The sequence below is a fragment of the Sinohyriopsis cumingii genome, chromosome 6, assembly GCF_028554795.1.
Source record: "Sinohyriopsis cumingii isolate HCF-2022 chromosome 6, ASM2855479v2, whole genome shotgun sequence".
Classification (NCBI taxonomy): Eukaryota; Metazoa; Mollusca; class Bivalvia; order Unionida; family Unionidae; genus Sinohyriopsis; species Sinohyriopsis cumingii.
In genome coordinates, this window is record NC_142966.1 from 57,548,304 (window position 1) to 57,570,158 (window position 21,855).

Consider the following 21,855-nt stretch of genomic DNA (forward strand, 5'->3'; position numbering starts at 1 on the left):
CTTTTCAGGGCCAGCCATATTTCTCGAAAAGAGATAGCCTTTCCATTGCCTACCCCTTTTCTAAATTTAAATTTAAATTTAAATTTAAAAAAACTTTTAAAAAAAAAAAAAAAAAATCCCATATTCAATTCCCCTTGTCCCTAGACAAACCCAAACTCTATTCCCATGTTAATTTCCCTTGTCCCTAGACAGACCCAAACTCTATGTTAAATTCCCATTGTCCCTAAAGTGGCCCAGCGTTTTTCTCCATGTTAAATTTCCATTGTCCCTAAAGTGGCCCAGGGGTGTTTTTAATGCTAAGTCCCATTGTCCCTAATGTGGCCCACTTAACTACTATCAGCGTCGTACGCGTCCATATCAAGTCCAAGAGTGTCCCAGGCACACACACTCTCTCTGTCTGTCTCAGTCTCTGTCTCTCTCTCTCTCTCTCTCTCTCTCTCTCGCGACCGTACTCTACCAAAAACATGAAAGTGTTATTCACATCAAAACCTGGAACGGCCGCGATCGAACATTAGTCCAACGGTAGTAAACGCGCAACAATGCTAATTATACGATCTCGAGTATGCAGAATTCCGGCGCGGCGATTGGCGTAAAGAAAACAGTGTCAAATTCAGGTTTCGCTCCAAACCATACGCTACTTCGCAGCAACGCTTTCATGAAGAACATGAAGCGCTTCACAACTCGTCATAGGTGTTGTACGAACGACGTTCGGCATATGCATCATAGTTGTCTTCAAAGAGTTCGTGCATCAACGTGCGAAACGTCGAGGTCCATGATGGCTTTGGCGAGCAAAGCCCACACGTTGATGTGGCCTCCTTGATAGCTTTTGGTGCGTTGTTAACCGCGCGAACCGACCTCTTAAGTATTTCCAACCGATACACAAGGTCGTATGGGTCACACATCCCACCAAAGTTTTGCTCCTTTCTTTCTGTTTTGACTATTTGGCCGCTAAGATATTCAGTTTCTTCTCGAAACGAGGCAAGTTATTTGTTTCGTATCTGTTCATGTGAAAGTAAATGTTCCTGTTGGGTTTAAGCGGAGAGAAGATGCAGGTCTTTGCTGCTGTTTATGTTTTCTTTCAGCGTGTTTCTCCACTTCCGTCCGTTTTATTTTTTGCTCGATAAGTTCTATTTGTCCTGGGGAAATTTTGCCATTGTAGGTTTAGGTCTAGGTTAGTACGATGGCCCTGGTTCTTATGATGGTTGGAATTGCTAAGTTACTATAGTTGTTGCCTCAACAAAAAAAAAAAAAAAAAAAAAGACAACTGAAAGACATGCACAGTAAGAATTGGAAAGTTCATTTAATGATAACACTTCTGCGAATCACGTTAAACGTTTCCACTTTCTTCAAATTGTAAAAGAATACGAAACATACTGCTAATTATGGATATAGTATCATCTTGAGATCGCTTGTGCCTTTTAAGAATTCAAAACTAATCTGTTCATAACTTAAAATCGCCTCAGATCTGTACTTGTACACTAAGATGGCTTCTCAGGTAAGAACGAAAGTGAAATTGTCAACGTGTAAATGTTACAATTCATCATATTACATTACTCATTAAACCATGTAGTTTGACCATATAAATTTACATTGACACAGCAAAATAGATGTATATTGTAATGAATTATATGCGAATATAGTACCAATATAACACTATAACACTCCCAGATGTCTATAGTACGGTTATTAACACTAACAGTATTGTTTTGTTTTTCTTGACTTTCTAAACTTGAGAACTTCACCCGATATTAGCAAAGTTCAAAACATTCATATGCAACTTTTAATCGACCCCTTACGCATGTTGCTGTAAAGTTGAGGTTACTTGCCCGTGACATCAGTGACCAGACCAGTACAATCGTCAAATTCCGACTAGTGGGGTTATCCTGAAAAGTAACGTATTGAGTGCTACTAAAACCACATTTTTATATTACCTACATGTAAATTGGCTTGTTTTTTTTAATATTAATGTGCCAAGTCAGTTCCAGCACATATATAAAGAACGTCTTTTTGTATCACGTGCTTCATTATCTGGAAGCGCCGATTCCAAAAGTAATACGTGGCAAGCAGAACTATGGAAATATATCTTGGTTTTGGGGACATTTTAATCTTTGTGTAATATGGTGTAGGCACAATCATAGTCTTAATTTGTATATAGGCCATAAATATGAGAGAAAATAATGAAGTGACCGACTAGACTGATTTTATTTCCTTATTTCATCATTGGTCGGATCTTTCCACATTAATAATTACAAGCTAAGTCCGATCACCCAGGAATACTTATGAGCAAAAGCAGAAGTCATCGCTAAAATTGAGCACTTGGCTTCAGCTGGAAAATATAATTTCAAAAACATAAAATTGCTTGTTTTCTTTATTAATCTAAAATTATATTTAAAAACTATTTTCATTCCCCTTCATCCCTCCTCTTTGTCACTCTCTCTCTCTCAGTTTCTCTGTCTCTCTCACAACTACTTGGACTGTATATTAAACAAATGGTTTAACCCATTAAGAAACTGCACATTAGTGATTCACAAATTGATTAATAAAATTAGAAGAAAATTAAAATATAATTTTAATATAAAGAAGCGATTCATTAATCAGGAATTTACAACTCCACTTGTTTGAATCAAATTCGTATCAGGCAAGCTCAGGTTTACAGTAGGGATGAAACAGTTAATTGATGCATAGATAGTTTTTCTACAGCTATATCCTTATTGATACAAGAGGTGAATAATTGATACACACAATACTCAGGGGTCAACTAAACATGAATTTTATTGACAAAATTCTCTCTCTCTCTCTCTCTCTCTCTCTCTCTCTCTCTCTATATATATATATATATAATGAACATGTGTGTATGTGTGTTTTGGTTCTCATATTGAACCATGTCTATTTGTCACTATGCCTATTTGCATTTAACATTAGTTGCAAGCAATATTTTATCTTCATTGTGTAGAAAATTATGTTCATTGTATTGATATTATGAAGACATTTTGTAGATGTACCAATGTATCATATTCATATGCAATATAGTCATACTTGAAAATATATGTTGAGATGGAGGGTGCAGTGTAGATTGGCCATTTGTCTTTAAAAGAGCACAGTATAAACTAAACATCGTAATTAATTTTAACTGATAGGAGTAAATTGATTACATTATTGTAATTGCAAGTTGGCAAAAATGATTATTCAACAACAACTTTAAAAAATATTGTTTTTCCTTTCTAAAACTTAACTGTAAAATGTCAGTCAAGATTTCTAAGCTATTTGATTCAATCCCCATAACATGTACATGAGAACACATGTACAAGTGTTTTAATGCCATATTGCATTTCCAAATTTCCATGTTGCCAATAAAACATTAGCAAAACTATTCATTAACAACAAACTGAAGCATTAAAGTCAATATATGAATGAACTGGACCCTTCTTTCAAGCCAAATTGATACAGCCAAGAACATCTATGGTGTTCCACGTGATGTGGGTACATCTGTTGTTAGAAAGAGGGAAATTTTTAATATAATCACACTTTCTAGCTTCTTTACAACAATCCACTGATAGAATTACAGATTTATTATTTCAATATTTGTTTATATTCTTGAATGAATATTGTATATTGCTTGGATATTATTTACTTCACTGCTTTTTTTCATATTTTCAAAAAAATGAGCAATGTCGGAAAACAACCGTAACTTTACAGTGCTTCTCAAATTCAACAACATAGAATTGTCCCATACATTTCTGACTTATATAATTATATTTCTAAGCAAAATCTTCTGTCACATACTATTTAGATTTTGCTGCTTTCCTTATTTTATTTGCCCAATAAGTTATGAAACACTGAATCTAATGAAGAGTTACTTTCAAGACACAGTAATGTTGGCCATTATCACCCCACAACAGGCTCATTTATGGTTTCAAACTAATTTTACGAAGAAAATAATGCAATCATGGCAGTTCATTTTTCTAACAAATTTGAGAGTGCTTTTCTATTCTTAAAACACAAATTGCTTTTTACGTAATAATGTTTAAGTTTTGAAACACATGTTGATATGTTTTCATCATCAAATGATAAGTTGTGGAAATTGGGAAGTGATAACTTGCTTGGGAAAGAGTTAATGGTCAACCAGCTATTAAACACATGCAAGAATTTTATTGTTGGTGCAATTGAAAAAACTAGCGATTTAACCCATGCAATTTATTTTGCCTTGGGCTATAGGACAACGCTGGAACTACCTGGCTAGGTCAAGGGAGCATGTCAGTAGACATAAACTACAGTTTCTGAATGTGCGGCTCAAAAACCGCAGGGTGAAGTCATTTTTGCTTTCCAGGTTGAAGATGGCAAAGTTTACATTTTTTTAGGCAACTTAGTGACCCACTTTGCCAGATATCATGATCCCTGGATACTGTTACACATGTTTAATTTACGTTGTGTGTTTGACCTTTTACCGTGATGTAAGGATGTGGATAGTTTTTGCCTACCTGACTTATGTGATGATTGTAAACTGTTAAGAAAGATGTTTACTAGAATTTGAGTTCAAGTGTTAGTGGAATTTTTCAAGGAAATTATTAGTTTTCCGGAACATTCTGTTGTGACGTAGGTCAAGTGTAGATGTATGTAAAGGGGGCTTGGTAAATGAATAATTCATTCCTGTTTTAAGATCAGTCTTTGGAATCATTTACAGATGTGTTCAGATATAATGAGAGGAATTATTTATTTAAATTTTTCATTTGAACAAAGTGCTCATTGACATTGTGGACTAAAACAATACTTTGTTATCATAGAGAACTCATTTAAAGACATTCCGGAATGTATCATTGTAATACATTAGGACATTCAGGACTATTGGTACATCAGGACATTCAAAACTAGTAAAATTCATTCAGAACATTATATATTTTTGGACTTGTGGCAGAACATTTAGGATTATTGGGGATTTAATTCACAATACTGTGTCTTCACTTTGTACCTTGGAGAATAATTTATTTATTGATTTTGCTAGACTTGTTGGTTTCACTTTTTTATGTTACATAGTTTAAGACCTAGAGTCTTAACAATAATTACCATACATGTTACTTAATCTTTAGCAGTCATGAATAACTATTAGTTGTTTGCCATTTTATTCATTAAGCTGAGAATTTATTAGAGACAGCTGTCACAGACATATGCCCTCACTTCTGTTGGATTAAGACAAAATGAAAATTATTGATAACACCTACTTGCCTTCTGCAAATTAACATAACTCATATGGTTTGAAATATAGTACCCTCTTGCAAATTCCATACTGAATATTTCATCACATCAGTATGTTCAGCCACTGATAACAAATACCAACATTTAGGATACATTCCAATCATGTTACTCGTGTATGATTTAAATACTTTCTGATCATTTAATAATGACATTTACACAAAGCAAATCTGGTGCTTCATATCTTGTCAACTTTCAATGAAACTGAAGGCTACACTTCCAGTATCTCACATTGTTAAATATGTTAAATTCATTTCTGATTGGTAATTATTGTTTATTTGAGTCAAAGGAAAAACAACTACCACCAATCATAAATAGCTGTTGCTTATTCACTATGTGGCATACCAGGAACATTGTATCAGAACACAATCCCATTAGGCACAAAGCAATAAATAAAGCTTCAAGCAAAAGCAGCTATTAAATGATCCGTAAAGTAGTACAAAGGGAAATAACTTTGGAATATCTACTTTTATGTTGATATATGTAATCAGATACTGAATGTGCCAACAGGATTTAAAAAAAAAAAAAAAAGACAAAATTAACTATTAAGCAGATTCCAAAATGAATGAGTTATAGTCACCTTGTTAATTTGTAGAAGGGGAGTGGGTGTTGTCAGTGATTTCCTTTTTTGCTGCCAAAATGCTTGCCTGTGGTAGTGCCAGTTGTCCTGCATCTGCAGTAAGTACATTGAGATGGGTTTTTGGTTGTTCTTCATCTTAGTTGACACACTCATACTTGATCTGGAGAAATTGCACTATTTCTTCTGTTCCGAAAATATGACTAAAGCCTTCTTACTGTAAGTGAAGACATAAGTAAGATGTTTTAAATATGCATGCACTGCAAAACAAAGGGTGCAGTTAACAAAACAAACTCCAGCATCTGATTGAACAGAAAGGGCCTAAAAGGTTGAATTGAAATCAACAACAACTAAAGGGTATTTCTTAGTATCTTTTAATCTTGTCAAGGATGAGACTGATATGTGAACAGATGTAATCCGCATACTGAAAATACATATAAACCTACCACTTTAAGATTTTCTAAAGATGAAAATTCCATGAAGTTGATATGCGTATCAATAATGTATTATAGGTTGTATATCATGAATCGTATTGATACATGGCACATCTGTATCATTTCACACCAGTTTTACAGAATACCTGCCCATGGACAGTCCAACATATTTACATGGAATGTGTCCCATTTGTAATGCTTTATGTTCTGCAAGTTCTATGCCCTGCAGACTCACAAAATACATGTACAGGATCTTTATTTAGGATTTATATGTACTGCAATATGTACATAATCTTTTTTTCTAGCCTATATCATTTCCATCTTGTGGTTAATGTAAGGTCAGTCTTACATTTTCTCATGCAATGATGATAATGTGAATATTTACTAATTTGAGTAGATTGCTCTGGTGGCATAGTGGTTTGAGCATCCGCCTCATATGTGGGAAGTAGTGAGTTCGATCCCCGGCCGAGTCATACCAAAGACTTATAAAAATGGTACAAGTTGCTGCCTCGCTTGGCGCTCAGCATTAAGAGGTTAGTGTTAGGACTGGTCAGCCTGGTGTCAGGATAATGTGACAGAGTGTGACATCATGCTACATGTCTGCAGCATGATATCCCAGTACTAGACATCACTATAAACTGCCACACTGCAGACATCATAGCGATATGACTGAAAATTTTTTAAAGCGACATTAAAAATCCAAATCACACAGACACACACACTAATTTGAGCAAGTTTTGACAAATAAGGACTGCTCCGGTGGCCTAAGTGGTTAGAGTGTCCACCACAGATGTGGGAAGTCACCAGTCCAAACCCCGGCCAAGTCATATCAAAGACTTCTAAGAATGGTACTAGCAGCTGCCTCACTTGGTGCACAGCATTAAGCTGTTAGTGTTATTATTGGTTGGCCTGGTGTCAGGATAATGTGACTGGGTGAGACATGATGCTACATGTCTGTGGCATGATGCCCCAGTGGTAGAGATCACTATTAACTGCCACACTACAGACATTATAGCAATATGACTAAAATTGTTAAAGCTACATTAAAAATCCAAAACATACACACTACAAGTAAAAGAATAAATATTTAAGTTTTAACTTATCAGTTTACCTTTTAATCAAAATATTTGAGTGTTCTCAATTTTAAAAGTTGGCTTGTCAAATATTTTGATACATGTCTCTCATTTCAAGGTGACTAGATGATAATTGTTTATTTAATGGATTATATTCGTGATCACAAATCCTGCATTGGTGGGTATAAATGAATCAAATACAAATTACAAAATGGCCTGTCCTTCATTGTTGTTGAAGTAGTTGATTAGATGAGTGCTCTCCTATCCAGACAAATACCTCATATTTTATTTTATCTTTTCATAATCGTGTTGGAATATTATTTGAGGCGATCGCAGGTTTCCCAAGGGCAAGGAAATGTTCAAGTCAGCTTGCCCTTGGCAAGGTGACTTCTACAAAATCATGTAAATGCCTGCATTAATACATGTGTTGTGATAAGAATTACCCACTTCTAAAGGCAGTTATCCACTTGGTGGCCAGAATTTGCTGGTTTGATTTGATTGGATAAATATATAATTTCTTCTGTTACATGTATTAATACTTCTATGTGACATGTATGAATTTCATTGCTTTAAGTTCTCTCTTTTCAGCCGTTAAGTGTGACTGACTTGCACAAAATTTGCAGATACACCTAAGTATATTTGTACAGGAGTAAAATCCCAGAATGTTTGTAATATGTCCCACTTATCCTACTCAGTATAGTGTCAGTACTGGTATATATTACCACTGCAGTAAATAGGAATTTGTGTATTTACTCACCTGTGCATTGATTGAAGTTGTTTTAAAATAACTTTGCAGTGTTTTGGACTTGGTCATTTTTTGGGTGATTGTAGAAACAACCACCCAAAATAGATTGTTTCTTCAAGTATAAGTTGTGGGTATGTGAGAAAGCCTGCCAGTAGCTTCTCGTAGGTCGGTGGTTCTTTCCGGGGTTTTCCCGGGTTCTTCCTCCACCATTAATACTGGCCGCCATGTATAGCCAATCGCGTGCTGAAAAATGGCGTTAAGCCCTACAACAACAACAACAACAACAACAACAACAACAAGTATAAGTTGATGAAATATTTGTACCTTAATTTGCAATTGCCGTAAATGAAGTCTAGGTACTGCCAGCACTGTATTGCTTCAGTCATTAAACCAAATATATTGACCATTTGTCTTCAAATGAACAAAGCAGAATGATAGACAAATAAAACAGGGTTTTAAGGAGTTTCAACCCATTTCAGGTTTGGCCCATCAAGATTTTGAGGTTACAGACCTAAGTGAGATGCTGCCTATGTGAATATATTTTGAGGGGAAAGGCTTGAAATCTTTATTTAACGTATTGACATGTTCTTTCTGATTAGTAAGTTTTTATGTTTAAGTCAGTTCTTTTCATCATGCAGATAATTTGTCACATTGAGGTTCAAACTTTTGAGTTTGCAGTTTTCTGATGGACTGTCATAGGATCTCATTGTATATGCACAAAAATTGATTTATTCAGAAAGCCACATTTACCTTTTATTAGTCATGATATTTCATGAAATTTATGCATTACACAGCCAGTAAAACTCTGCTAATGGCACATAGTTGATTGATGATCCGCCAGTTATTTCTTCATAGTTTTGGATTTCTGTCCTAGCTGTCTCATGCAGTCTCCCCCTTTACTTTCGAGAATTTGAACATATCAGGTTTTATAAAAATTTTTAATGAAAAGGTCCATTTTCTGCACAAACATTTAAGTGATCTTAATGTTTTGTTTTGCTTTTATTCAATTTTATTATAAATATTGAAACATGTATGTAATGTGATAGACAGGTGACAGTACAATGGTTGGATGTATACTATATCTATGACCCAAGTACAAACTGGAAGAGAGATAGATAGATAGATTGATAGATAGATAGACAGACTGACAGACAGACAGTACAATGGTTGGATATGTACTATATATATGACCCAAGTACAAACTGGAAGAGAGAGAGAGAGATAGACAGACAGACAGACAGACATTACAATGGTTTGTTGTATACTATATCTATGACCCAAGTACAAACTGGAAGAGGGAGAGAGAGAGAGAGAGATAGATAGATTAGATAGATAGATAGACAGACTGACAGTACAATGGTTGTATGTATACTATATATATGACCCAAGTACAAACTGGAAGAATGTACACAATTCAATCAGAATGTCCTCAGCCTCTTCATTAATGCAAGAAAAATCTCAAAAGTAAATAATGCCATTTTGAACTGCCGTCAATCACACCATAATAACTTCACTTAACAGACATTGCAGTGACTGTATGTGTCATTATTGAACTAACAGCAACATATGTATAGTTTCAGGATAATGTAACTAAATGATTCCTTCAAATTTTCTAAGTTGCTGGAATAGCATTAAAATTACATGTATTTCATTGATAGTTGAAACATTGTTGAGTGTTGTTTTTTTTCATGACCTACTGGTATCATGTTTCAAGGCTCTGTTTTTGTCATGTGTAGCCCATGGAAATCCACCAAAAACTTACTGATTTGGGAAGTAGTACAACTTTTACATCTGAGTTTTCATCAGAAAGAGACTAGATGTTCCAAATGTTGTGCAGTTACCAAACAACTATAATTTTGTGACTGGCATAATGTACAATTTTGTGACTGGCATGATGTTTACTTTTTAGTATTCAGTGGACACATATAGTTGTTGTTGTAGGGTTTAACACAATTTTTCAGCACATGATAGGCTATACATGGCGGCCAGTATTAATGGTGGAGGAAGAACCCAGGAAAACCCCAGAATAAACCACCGACCCACGAGAACCTACTGGCAAGCTTTCTCACATACCCACATTAGCCGAATCCGAGACACGTATAGTGAATTTTTTTTTACAAATATGCAAACATAATATTCAGATCATGACAATGTAAATTTTTTTGGACATTATAACAAATTTGGGCATGGGCACACAAATTTACAACTGTTTGTTCTTCTATGCCCCCCAATTTTTGACCTTCTGTCCCTCCTCTCATACCAGGAAAAGAAATCAAAAATATGCCTGCAAATTTTCATTAGTGGGTATCCACCCATGTCAGTGTTGGTGCTGTATCGATGACCAGAGTTTCATGAGGTGATAAAACTGTAACATGGCGATGAATATCTATTTTAAACAATGTATCTGGTAATTAAAACATGCAGGGCTTGTGGTAGTTGGCCAAGTTGCAATATAAGTGTTTGATGGTGATTAGTGGAACATATTTCCAAGGATTGAGGTCACCCCTACAGCAAGAAAGATTTGATTTATTTTGAGGTTGAATGAATCACAAAAGAAACTAATTTATTACAAATGCAGAGTTTGTCATTTAGTTGTTGATTTGTTAGTTTGGAAAGAAAAGTAATTAAAAAACATGGGTATTTATTATTAGAAATTCTGGCAGGTAAGGAGTGTACATTAAAGTTGAATGATAGCACAATCCAGAATGAAAAAATTCATGGTGCAGACATTTGCAGGTTAGCCAGGTATTCAAAGAAGTTAATGTTTTTGTGAGTTGCTTAAGCACATGATAAAACTTGTATTGCAATAATGTAATTGTCGAAGAAAAATGTGATACTGTGCAAATGACAAAGTTAAGGTGGTAAAACAGTTGAAACAATCAAGATTATCTCATTTGTATAGCACTGTGCATTATGTCCTATTGTTTTCATTTGGCTTATTAGTCCCTCTAAAATTGTTTGTCCCTCAAATTTGTAGGATTGGGGGGACAATATGCCCTGTCCATATGATCCAATGTTCAACATTGCAGAGACAGATAAATTTGAAATTTGTTTTAAAATTTATTTATGTTTTGTTTTATTGTGCAGATTTTTTAACTGAATACAAATGCTTTAGAAACTTCCTTCTTTTAAACCACTCCGGTGGCCTAGTGGATAGAGTGTCTGCCTCAGATGCAGGAGGTTGTGGGTTTGATGTCCGGCCAAGTCATACCAATGACTTATAAAAATGGTACTAACAGCTGCCTCACTTGGTGCTCAGCATTAAGAGGTTAGTGTTAGGACTGGTTGGCCTGATATCCGGATAATGTGAATGGGTGGAACATCATGCTATATGTCTGTGGCATGATGTCCCAGTGCTAAACATCACTATAAACTGCCACACTGCAGACATTATAGCAGTATGACTGAAAAATTGTTAAAGCTACGTTAAAAATCCAAATTACACACACACACACACACACACACATTCCTTTTAATTATGTAAAGGTAAGGTTTAAAATGACATGCTAATAAAATTATGACTGAGGAACTCAATGCCTGTTCAAGAAGAAATGTTATGTGTGTGTCAGAGTCAGTAAAGCATCTTTATCTGTTGGTTAGTAAATGCATCAAATTAATATTTAGATATTTGTTGAGGAGAAAATGTCTTGAAATATAAAATGTGTTAAGGTTAATGATTTGAATAGTATTGTTATTATCATTCACATTTGTTGTCAAGGAAACAGTTGCAGTATAGCATCAGTTAATGCTTTGATTTCCATATTTTTTATTACATAACAAATCATAAGGAATAATAAATAGTAAGACAATAACAGTGAAATAATAAGAAAATATTATGAAGATATATAAGGAAAATCTTTCTGTTGCTACTCATCCTGACTGGAATGTCATATTGACAAGGAGTTTTAACAAGTAGACCGTTTTTAAGTTGTATAATTGGTCCAGATTAAAAATGGTACCAGTCATACATCCAGTAGTGCTGCCATGCTGGTTGTCTTGAATATCTTGTCACAACTACCCTTGAATGGATGATTGAAGTGACATAAAAACTTATAATGGTATCTACTTGTCCTTTATGAAAATGGTGCCACTCTAACTTACAATATGTCCCCCACAGCAGCTATTTAGAATGTCTTATTACTTAAGAGTATCAGAGTTGGTTTCAACCAGCATGCAGGCATGGGACACCGCTCTGGTGGCCTAGTGGTTAGAATGTCCACCTCGGATGCGGGAAGTCATGGGTTCGATCTTCGGCTGAGTCATACCAATGACTTAAAGAAATGATACTAACAGCTGCCTCACTTGGCCCTCAGCATTAAAAGGTTAGTGTCAGGACTGGTCGGCCTGGTGTCAGTATAATGTGACTGGGTAGGACATCATGCTACATGTCTGCGGCATGATGCCCCAGTGCTAGACATCGCTATAAACTGCCACATTGCAGACATCATAGCATTATGACTGAAAGATTGTTAAAGCTATGTTAAAAATCCAAATAACACACACACACACAGAGGCATGGGGCTCATTTTGATTATAACTGATTACAGTGTTAGCTGTAAAGCATAATCATAATCATTGATTTCAGAAGCTCTATAATCATAATTGTAATCATAACTGTCTTTCATTGGCAGTGTAATCGCAGAGTGTAATCATGATTACAAATAATTACAACCAAAAAAATTACTAATTATTAATAATTGTAAGAATAATTAAAGTTTTCTTAAATGACCATGAATGTTGACTATCATAATGAGGGATTAGTAAATTAGGTGGCCAATATACAAACTAATTTTTTTATAAATATACTGTGTCTTATAGTTTTAGGTGACCATTTGTTAATTAAAAATGTCATGTTCAGTTAGCAAATCCTTAACCAGGTATAAGTAAGCAGTGAAGAAGACTTCAAATGAATATACTTTACATGACTTCTAAGGCATAGGTCCAATTCCCAAGAGGATTATAGAAACCAAGTACTTTACAGAGAGCTAAAATTATTTGTTTTTCAATTATACAATGTATGATATCTGCACAGAGCAAAAAAAGATAACAAGCAAATGCAAAGCAGTTGTAATCGTAGTCATGGTTTCCAAAACAAGTGTAATCATAATCATCAGTGCCAGACAACTTGTAATCGTAATTGTAATTGAGCACATGTAATTGACTCCATGTCTGGTTTCAACACTCAGCAGTTAAAGGGATACAAATGGTCTCATCTTGAATTCCAAGAAATTTGTTTTGTTCAGGAGAGTGTCAGTCCCTTCAAGGGACTCTTGTTTTGAATTTTATTAACAAATCATTGAAAAATGATGGGCAAAAAATAGCAGATATATTTAAACATTTTGTTTGCCTATTGTGGAACCATTAAAAGGAAAAATTTGAAATATAAAAGATTGGTTATGGTCATGTTTGGTCAACCTCTTTTGTTAACAGATGTACATGGGTTTTTTATTCATAGTCACCCACAGCAGCTGTTGGAGACAATCCTATAACTGAGCAATCAAGAAGCAAATGAATATTGCAAAAAGTGCCTACAAGAAGAAAATTTAGGTTTAGCAGAATTGAATCTAATGAAATAAGTCACTGTTTTGAACATCAGATTAGATTTGAGAATGTACTTGACAAAATATCTTAGACTGGTTTGACAACATGGAAAAGAAGGTGACTGCCCTTGTGATCTTGGCATGGGGAAACCATTCACAGCAGGTACTATTCATTATATTCGACAATGTCATATTTTCCTTGTCAGATTTCAGCTTGCTTCAGCTAATTTTCTGTCATACTCGGTCACCTGAGTCGGCATCTGTTGTGATAAGATTTTTGTTTGCTTAGGCTTGGAGTTTTATGACACTGCAACACAAGCAGGTTATTCAATGTTGATGCAGTTGTAGTAAAATGCCGTTACCAAGGACGCACCTTGTTAGACCCAAACTGATCTAATATGATTTGAATCAGTGCATCTCAGTCACGAGTCTGACAGGCTGTCCACTAGCTATATGAAGTAAAATCCAGCATTAAAATGTAAAGCTTACCCAATTCAATCTGAATGTATGAAGTGTATATAGTGTGAATGTTCCGTTGTTTTGAATAGCCTGAAGTGTCAGTGTACATGTAAAATCATCTCCAGTATGGTTCTAATCAGTCATATTCATAACAGAGAATGAGTGTTTATACTCACTGTCATTGTCTAGTACATGTATTAAAGTTCTTTTTATTCTGATTCAATCACTCTTGATTATGACTCAGAGGTACAAGTCAGGGGACAGTTGAGAATGAGTTTTATTACAAAGATATACTGTGATTTGATTACATAACTGTTTTGCAATTTATTGCAAAAGAACAAGATATTTTATTTGACTTAAAATGTTTTAATGCCTACCAGACCATTGGTGAATTTATTTATGCTCATTTTGGTTTGAATTTGAAGGGATAATCAATTCCAGTATAAAATGGTTAATGGAGGTGGGGAAGGAGTTCACACATTGTGTTATTATTATTATTGTTGGGTTTAACGCCATTTTTCAGCACACGAGAGGCTATGCATGGCGACCAGTATTAATGGTGGAGGAAGAACCTGGGAAAACCCCAGGAAGTACCACCGACCCACGAGAAGCTACTGGCAAGCTTTCTGACATACCCACATTAGCTGAATCCTAAACTCAAACCCACGCAAACAGAGGTGAGATGGCAGTGATCCATCACACATTGTGAAAAAGCCCTTTTGCTACTAGTCAATTCACTACCATGTTCATATGTCCCAATAATAAAATAATTGTAAATATAAACATAGTATATTTTAGCCAAGATTTTGTGGCTTTCATTTATTTATTTTTTTAAAGTTTGTAATGTGAATAATTTGCTTGATTACAGGTACAGTGGTTTATTTGTTTTTCTCAGTAATTGATCATCTTCAATGACATGATTTATGATGACACATTGAAGTTAAATCCTGGTTATATGTCATTGTCATTGACAATAAACAACAAGACCTGCCATCAAAAATAAAAATTTTTTAAGTAATCCTAACAGTTTTCATAACATGCCTGTGATATTGAATAGGGGAAAAATGTGATATTGAATAGGGGCAAAATGTGATATTGAATAGGGGCAAAATGACTAGAGACAGAAGGGGCATTAGGGATTATGTACTTGTAATTTTAGGTTGTTGCAGATCAATGAATTCTGTCTTTTGAGTGATTTTGTAAATATTGATTAGGGAGTTTTGACCAGTGAGTTTTGATTTAGGGTGTTTTTAATTATTAATGAAGTCTGTTATTTGACTGATTTTGTATTACAGATTTTTTTGTGCACAGAATTTTCTGCTATAGTTTTTTAAACATCTGTTTCACTTCTTTAAAGGTTCAAGATTTTTGCATATAACATGCAGCAGATCTCGTATTCTTTCTAGGTTGCAGGACTATTTCTTGTTTGTTATTTAGTTTTCTGCCAAGGATGTCATTTAAACACTTCAACTTGTGTATGGACATGTATTTTTAGGCTGTGTTTTTCCTTCAGTACATAGTTTTTGGTTTGTATTGGGCTTTTTAAATAACTTACGGTATTTTTGCTTTTCATGTTATATTATTTCATGTGTGTTGCCCAGTTACCAGTAAAATTGTTTCTTTAGTGTTACTGCAAAATATTTTATATGATCAACAGCTTTCATTTCTGTTACATGCTGTGAAGTTTGTATTGAAAGACAAGATTGCTTTTTTTGCTTGTTATCCTTTCAATTTCACATTGTTTTCAAAGTTGAATTCTGTGTGCTACTCTTGTTTGTTTACATTTTTCTAGGAGTATGGAAATCATTTTGTAAAAGTTGTATGTCTTTGTTAGAATTAATTGTTAGATTGACAATGATATCATCAGCAAAACATTGTTTTTAGCATTTAAGAGGAAGTTTCACTATTACATTCTTGATGGTTCAATAAAATCTGCATATACATTTATTGTTATGACTTTGCAGCTACTTTTATACTATTATTGTCCCAGTCTAAGTCAGAGAGATCAAAGTTCCCTTAGATTTAAGTGTTACTATTGTTTTGTTTTAAATTTGACTGATTTCCAGAATTCAGGGAGATTATCTGCCATCATTTTCATAAGGTTTATGGTGGGCTGTGACAAATGGTTTTTATGTCCTTTTACAAAGCTTGGGCCAAGTTATGTTGCAATTTGTTTTAATAATTGAGGTCAGCTTTCTCTGCAACCCATCAGATGAAAATTATTGCCATGGGCTCTTACAGTGGTGGCCAGATAATAAACTGGGTCAAGAAAAGAGCACATCAAGTATAATCATAACTATATAGGGTAGTAAGAATTTGTTTATCAATATGTGTAGCTTTTATTGTGAGATCACAGTGCATGACATTCAATCTGGATTATACTGGATCACACATGGAGGTTGATCTAATCCAGAAATGTCCACATACATTGATTTTGCCATATGTACTTCTTGGGACATGTAAATAATGACTTTCCAAAGAAATATGAATGTATAAGGATCCAAATAAAGCAAATAATTGTCTTATAATGGAATGTAAAATCAGGTTCTAAAAATGATACCTGTAAATAAGATAATTGCTTTTGAACACCTGCATGACCTGTATGACTTTTACTGTAGTTAAGTTCATCGTGGAAATTTCTGATATGAGAATATTCCCTTTAAGCAAAGTTTTTTGTACAAATGATAATGTTTGGTTTTAATCTGATCAAATACTTGATGAAAGTTAGGAATTCTTTTTGTCAGTAAATCTTCAGTTGATGTTATGTAGTGTAAGTCTTGCATTTTTATTCAGATATTTGGCATTTTGTTTAAAATAAGATTTTGGCATTAAATTTTGTTGCATAAAGTTTAGTGGGTAGTATGCTGACTCCAGATGAGTATGCTTAATACAGAGAGTCTTGTGACTTGGAGGGAATGCTCTTCACATTCATCTTGGAGTCCAAGTAAGAGTACATGTTTGTACCATAAAGAAAATGAAAAGATTCTGCTAGTGAATAATAATTTGGTAGCCTGTAGGGTTTTTTCTCCATGAAATGCACAGAAAATTTAGTGTTGAACCATAATCATAGTTTTCAACAAAAAATTCCTTTCTTGCTGTAGAATCTAGAACCGTCTTAAATGGCCCAGTCTTTTCTATATTTATAGTAGAAGACCAGTCTGAACATGAAAAAGGATGCACAATCCCAAACAAATCTTCCTGATGCAGTGCAACACTTCCAGTTATCTCTCATTTAAAAATTCTTAAAAACACAAATGTCCACAAAGATAACATAAAATAATGCCCCAACACCAAAATCACCCCCAAAACAAAATCAGACTGAACTTTGGCAGGCAGTACAAGGGGTTTGATGACCCAATAAAATTGCATGGAATGGAATATTAGGTTGTTTTTTTTTTCTTTGTTTTTTTTTCTTCATTTTTGCTAAAACAAAATATAACAACTAATTCCATCAAGTACTATATACTGTATATAGACCAACCAGTTAATTTCACTGCATTTTGCTACACTGTTACATGTATATAAAATTGAACATTTGGAAAACAAGATATACATGTACAGTGTATATTCAGTTTCTAAACAACATAAAAGTAATGAAAAGAATATTGAACACTCAATATAAATCAATACAGCAATAATATCATCACTAATTGTGTCCTGAATCCCTTCCAATTTATTTAGTTTGGTACCACCATATACACATACTTTACTAGATTACAGTGTGCACTGAAGCAAGCAGAGTAGACCCTACATGATAGAGACAATCTACCATGGATATTTATAAAATTATGGCAGTTAGAAATTGCAAGGACCTTTTTACATAATACTGTTGTGGGTATGTGAGAAAGCTTGCCAGTAGCTTCTCGTGGGTCGGTGGTTCTTTCCGGGGTTTTCCCGGGTTCTTCCTCCACCATTAATACTGGCTGCCATGTATAGCCTATCGTGTGCTGAAAAATGGCGTTAAACCCTACCAACAACAACATAATACTGTTTTGTCTGGTCAAATGAATAATTCATGTGTCACATCTGCCCCTGTGCACCACACATTTACATTTTGTAAAATTCTGAATTTCTCAGATTATCACTGTGGTAACAATCCATTCCATCCTATCATCCTACCATGAACTTAGCAGAAATGAACATTCTTCTCCAGAATGTGTGTACATACTTTAGTTAATGCCATTTTCAGCCATTTAATATTGTTTTATCCTTTTCCTCCTCCAGTTCAGCTAATTCAGGTAATGGCCAACACTACATGTTCAAATGCCACTTGTTCTGTAGGACTGAAAACCTAGTTCTTCAAACCTAAACCACTCTTTTGATGAGAATAGGCCTTTGGCTTGCAGTTAGTCGGTTCTCAGAAATATAAGAACAAAGTCATTGGAAGACAAATGAAAAATACTGTGGGTCTTTTTATTATTAACTATATTTTGCATTTGTTTCGGGGTTTTTTTTCATCACATGCATGTATGGAGTGGTATTTCATTCTGTCACTGCTTGTGTAAGAGGTTTATGTATATGTAAGTCCCTAATTGAAAGAGTGGATAGATCCTTTTCCTGTAGCCAAACAGTTTCCAGTTTTTCTTTCCATTTAACAGGTACCACTTTATACTTACTAGGCTTACAGTTCACCAGAATGTCTGATTGTCTAACCCACTTGGGACTCTGTCATTTGAGTCATAATTTGGGTCACCTGGTTGCATTGTAGTCTGTCCATGTATCTGTATCAGGGATTAGCTCTCGAATGAATTCCCATTCACAATTTATTCACTGGACTGGTGGGTCTCAACATATTTTTGTTATATCTTATTTAAGAAGAAAATATCTTCCATGTTTTCAGTTTAAACCTTTAATTATCAAGAACATGGATGACAGTATGAACCAACCCATTTATGACACAACTTGGAAGATGTGCCTTCTGGAACTAGAGAACAGTGTAACCACACTTTCTGCCCAGATGAAATTGAGACTTTTTATCCTTTTGCTGTTTGTACTAAGCTTGAACCAGCTAGATGTTTTCCCTATTTTCTATACAACTCATGACTTTCAAGAATTTTGGTCAGATGTGATCGAGCTGATTTACCCATTGTTGAAGAGGGTATTAATGCTGTATTGATTGGAATATGACATTCTCTCCCAAACAGAAGAAAATATGATGAAAACTGTGTTGATTGAGTTGAAGGAGTCGGACTATAGCTAAGCATCACACGTTGTTATAGACTTGTCTGTATTGACTTTATGTCTGTTACTACATTGTTATAGACTTGTCTGTATTGACTTTATGTCTGTTACTACATTGTTATATACTTGTCTGTATTGACTTTGTGTCTGTTACTACATTGTTACAGACTTGTCTGTATTGACTTTATGTCTGTTACTACATTGTTATAGACTTGTCTGTATTGACTTTATGTCTGTTACTACATTGTTATAGACTTGTCTGTATTGACTTTATGTCTGTTACTCCAATGTTAGCATGTGAAAGAGGGTTTTGATGCAGTAAATGTGTCATATTCTAAAAATTTTAAAAGAAGCTAACATTTATTCTAAATATAGCTAGTGTGCAGTATCCTTCCCTTGAGTATTTAAACCAATACATGTATTGGCACTGATGTTAAATATCTTTTAGTATCTGATTACACTTTATACATACAATCTACATTACCTGTTGATCAGAAACCTTCATATATTATCTTCACCGTCTTATTGTTGTTTTTAGATGTATTTATGCCACAGGGGCCCCGAGTGGTCGAAAGCGCTCTCCGTTACGGATCACTGCCATCTCACCTCTGTCTGCGTGGGTTTGAGTCTAGGATTTGGCAAATGTGGGTATGTGAGAAAGCTTGCCAGTCGCTTCTCATGGGTCAGTGGTTCTTCCTGGGGTTTTCCCGGGTTCTTCCTCCACCATTAATACTGGCCGCCATGCATAGCCTATCGTGTGCTGAAAAATGGCATTAAATCCAACAGCAACAACATTTATGCCACTTGTTGATCCTGAACAGCTTTTCATACATAAATCATCTTTTTATGGTGCTATTTAGCCACACAGTGGTGGCATGCTGTAAGATCCCAATTAATCAGTCAATAATTTTGATGCTGCAAGTAACGTTATGGTTGCAGTAATTATGTGGATTATTGTGATAAGTTATCAGGTCTTAGTTCTACACAAGTTGATAGGTGTAACAGTAGACTACATTTATGGCTAAATATTGTTTTTGTGGGAATTATTGTAGACTTTGGGTTTGTGAATACAATAAATTTTCTCTTTTCACCATTTGATTCTTTGGCTTTCCTTCTGAGAATACATGTATTTGGGAACAAGCATGTGTGATTTGGTAGTTAGCAAGTTTTCTTTTGTGGTTTGTGGTTTTGTGGACCCAGGAAAACCTTGGGTAGAACCATCAACAATGATGGGAAACTAGTGGAAAGTTTTCTTACATTCCCATATTTACCGAGCTCTCGATTTGAACCCACGTGGACACAGAGGTGTGATATCAGTGGTCAGGAAAGGCGAGGACTTTAGACCACTCTGCCACTTTATTGTGTTTTGCTCTCTGTATACAATTCAAAGAAATGAAAAAGAACATACCTGTTTTAATCCATTAAGAAGTTTTGGTCATTGTGGATGGTTGTTTTTGTGTGATCTAAATGTTCCCAGAGCATTAAACTCGACAAAGACACAACAGAAACACATTGCTAGTTTTCAATATGGTCATAATCCTTGTCCCATGCTGCAACTCATGGGCACAGGATGGTACACATACAAATGGGCAAGAGTTAGTCGATGAGATAGGCAAGAGTGTTTGAAAGTGTTCGGTGGAGTTCTTGACAGCTGTTTAGGTTAACTATTACAGCCAACTTTCGAAGGTGTTCACAATTCAGATTTTCTGATGGTCTTAATCTATATTAATGGCAGTATTTTTGTGATACGAGAAATGTTTCACCTTTCAGGGCCAGAAGTGAACCTGGGTAATTTTGAATATTATGACAGGGCAATTAAATGTGCGTCTGAAGAGCGAGGTGGTGGAGCTTAAATTCTTTATTGTGTTGGAGAACGGTGACACATCCCTCTCATGACTTTTAATCATTTGTTTTAAATGTTGCAGCCTGCCGTTGTATTTTTTTATTCTTTAATAGCTTCAATATCCAGGTGATGGTAAATGTGCTCACGTACATTATTCAGATGATCAATTTTATGGTGTACCACAAATGAGATACTTTATCTGATGTAGTCGCATCAGTCTTGAGATTTGGGGGTTAATTTTCATCATCATTGTCATTATCATCATCATCATCCCCGTCATCATCATCTTTAGTAATCTGCATTTTGAAAACAAATCATCAGGCTTTCTTTTTCAATTATTCCATCCTACCCACCCCCAACTTTCCCCCTTCCCCTACTCCCCACCCACAATCCCACCCCAAAGGGACAGGTGGCAAATAAAATTTAAAACTTATGCAATCTTTGAATATCCCACCATTATAGTACAAGTGTTGATTGCCTTAAATGATGTAAGAAGATAATACAAAGTGCATTCTATCGATTTTTGGGACTTTGGTCCATGGGGAGTTCTTTCAGTGAAACTTCAGTTTTTTTTCAAAAGTACCTGCAAGGTTTAAGAGAGATGTCACTGATGTCTAAATATTATAGATGGTATTTTGAGGGGATACATAAGACGGAGAAGGACATTGATCTTATTTTGTAGATAGGCTGCACTGTGTACACAATCAGTGCTTTATTATTTTGCTTAATAAAATGAACAGTTATGTGCAACCCTAA

At 34.9% G+C, this 21,855-nt stretch overlaps 1 protein-coding gene across 2 annotated transcripts in view; it reads left to right on the forward strand.

Annotated features, from left to right (window-relative positions):
* Positions 1 to 1,461: 1,461 nt before the first annotated feature.
* The window catches only part of LOC149797018 (copper transport protein ATOX1-like), a 37,575-nt gene continuing 17,181 nt past the window's right edge, over positions 1,462 to 21,855 (forward strand). The window contains exon 1 of one of the 2 annotated variants that reach the window (XM_089961676.1): positions 1,462 to 1,495. In XM_089961676.1, coding sequence (XP_089817802.1) covers positions 1,484 to 1,495 — 12 coding nt within the window. In that variant the 5' untranslated portion in view covers positions 1,462 to 1,483. Of the gene's footprint in view, positions 1,496 to 13,707; positions 13,780 to 21,855 lie in introns of those variants that run through there. The other variant, XM_089961675.1, reaches the window with a different exon arrangement.